Source organism: Octopus bimaculoides, chromosome 23 (assembly GCF_001194135.2).
Source record: "Octopus bimaculoides isolate UCB-OBI-ISO-001 chromosome 23, ASM119413v2, whole genome shotgun sequence".
Taxonomy (NCBI): Eukaryota; Metazoa; Mollusca; class Cephalopoda; order Octopoda; family Octopodidae; genus Octopus; species Octopus bimaculoides.
In genome coordinates this window covers 34471501-34473987 of record NC_069003.1, presented here as the reverse complement: position 1 = coordinate 34473987, position 2487 = coordinate 34471501, and the positions used below count along the sequence as shown (strand labels likewise).

At 36.5% G+C, this 2487-nt stretch overlaps 1 protein-coding gene across 1 annotated transcript in view; it reads left to right on the top strand.

The window, feature by feature from the left end:
• LOC106871202 (uncharacterized) overlaps nt 1-2487 on the top strand; it is a 44745-nt gene that overhangs the window by 4310 nt on the left and 37948 nt on the right. Inside the window, exons 4-5 of the mRNA XM_052975962.1 lie at nt 1425-1551; nt 1945-2052. Of these exons, the coding sequence (XP_052831922.1) occupies nt 1425-1551; nt 1945-2052 (235 nt within the window). The remainder of the gene's footprint in view (nt 1-1424; nt 1552-1944; nt 2053-2487) is intronic.

The following is a 2487-nucleotide window of genomic DNA, read 5'->3' as shown; positions in this document are numbered from 1 at the left end:
CTCTCTCTCTCTCTCTCTCTCTCTCTCTCTCTCTCTCTCTCTCTCAAACACCCACATAACAGACACTTGACGAATAAAGATGTATTTCATGTTATACAAGATAAAAAGATAATTGCTTGATTTACTGAAATTACCTTCGCTTCGACAAACAGTAAATAAATGCCTGTTGGCAAATGTCATCGACTCCAGACAAGAAACTAAAACTTGCCACAAAGATTAAGAATCTTCCATAATTTTCATGTCACATAGGAAAAACAAATCTTTTGTTTTTTGTATTGGTTTTTTTATTGTATTTTTTTTAATAAAAGGACAGCTTTGGACAAATGTTTCTGCCTTAATAGTCATCATCAGCTCAGTAGTTGCCCTAACTTGACTCCTGTCAGACAAAAGACTAAGACTTATAGAAAAAGATTACAGCACATTGACAGAGCATTTTGCATAATTAAAATTAAAATGAGCAAGGGAACATAATTTGGAGTGGCCAGTGGCAGCAACTAAACTTACTAGTATATCTTTTGCTCTTTCTTCGATGCATGTATGTATGTCATTATTCAGTTTATTTCAAGATTTCTTGCCAAAAGAGAAAGAACCGATTTCTAACCTAGATCCAAGGTACCTTCATTGGAATTTCAATATCAACACAGGGTATTTTTATTTGTATGTATGTATGTATGTATGTGCAGATTTGTATGTTTTATGTATTTATATATTTTATTTATTTATGTGTTTCAGCCAAGTGACTGCGGTCATGCTGGTGCACCATGTTACATATCTAGACATTCTCATATATATTTAAATGATAAACTTCAGGAAAGTTTTACAGGTTTTTACAGTTCCAGTGATGGCTTGGATCTGCAGTCTTCGAATTAGCTTTCTCCTTTCAGGATTTGAGAAGTCTAATTTCCCAGGATTGGTATTCGTGTTGTGTGTTACATATCCCAGGGCCCCAATAATTATGGGTATAAACCTGCACTTGTAATCTGGATAGAGTAACAGCAGATTCCTCAATAGTTCAGCATAGGTGCTCTCATTTTCACTGATCTTCAGCTTTATGCTAACATCCTCTGGGAAGCTAATTTCTACAACTGAGCACTGTTTCTCTTCTCTATCCCGAATCATTCTATCAGGTCTGTTGTGCTTACATTTGTTTCGTGGTCTTTACTGGAACATTCCACCAATGTTCCTTTTTATTATGAGTGGCTATGGCTTCTACCATACCGTGGGTTCTTATTTCTTTGTCCTCAAGGTTATCCTTTTGATGGATCTCATTATAGAGTGTCCTAGCTATAACATGTCTCATCGGTAGTTAATACCGTGATGACATTTTCAGACAACTGCTTATGACGTGGGTGATATGTATGTATGTATGTATATGTGTGTGTGTGTATGTGTGCCAGTACACACATTTTTTTTTCTCGTTTTAGGCATTCTCTTCAAATGGCCGAATGACAATCCAGACGAAAGATAGAAGTTATCAGCACGTCATAGGTAAATCTCCTGGCCTCAGCTTCAGAGACATCAAACTAGCCAACCTTATGTACACATGCGACAGTAAGTATGAAGTCATTACATCTCCATATAAAATTCAGGCATAAAGTTGCACACACACACACACACACACACATATATATATATATATACACATACTTACACACACACATACATATATATACACAAACATCCACATACACATATGCATACATACACATACGCGCACACATACATACATACACATACATACACACGTGCATACACACACTCTACAAGGCCGTGCCCCAGCAAGGCCGCAGTCTAATGACAGAAACAAGTAAAACATGAAAAAAATATGTAAATACAAATACATGTATGAGTGCATTCAGAGCAAACTGGATATACAACATAAATGACAACACTATACAATCCTCAGAGCAATCTGTCTGACATACACTTTTTATTATTTTCCAGGTCGCTGCCCAAATAGAGCTACTTGTCCGAACGGTGGTTACCGTGCCAAAGATTGTAAATGCTACTGCCGAGGTTCTTCGCCAAGCAAGCCAACGCAACTGTGTTCAGGTATGTAGAATTCAACATTCTTATATACGCTCGCTCCATGTAAATGTAATTTTATCAAACCTAACTGTGTTTATCTCTAGTATTACCTCCATGTCAGCTCAAATTGGATTTCTTTTATAGCCACTCATGACAGCGACGGGACGAGCAATTCGGAGTTTAAGCTTAAATCCTTTTGAGCAAGACGACCATGTGTTTTCTATAATGATCACACCCAGGTCTCTCTTATTATTTGTGCACACACGCACGCACAAGCGCGCGCGAGCAGAGGTGTATACACACACACACACACACACACACACACACACATATATATATATATATATATATGCATACATACATACATATACATACATATATGTAGACGTATATATTCATATATGCATATGTATTTATATATATATTAGGTTGGTATGTAAGTATATATATATATACATA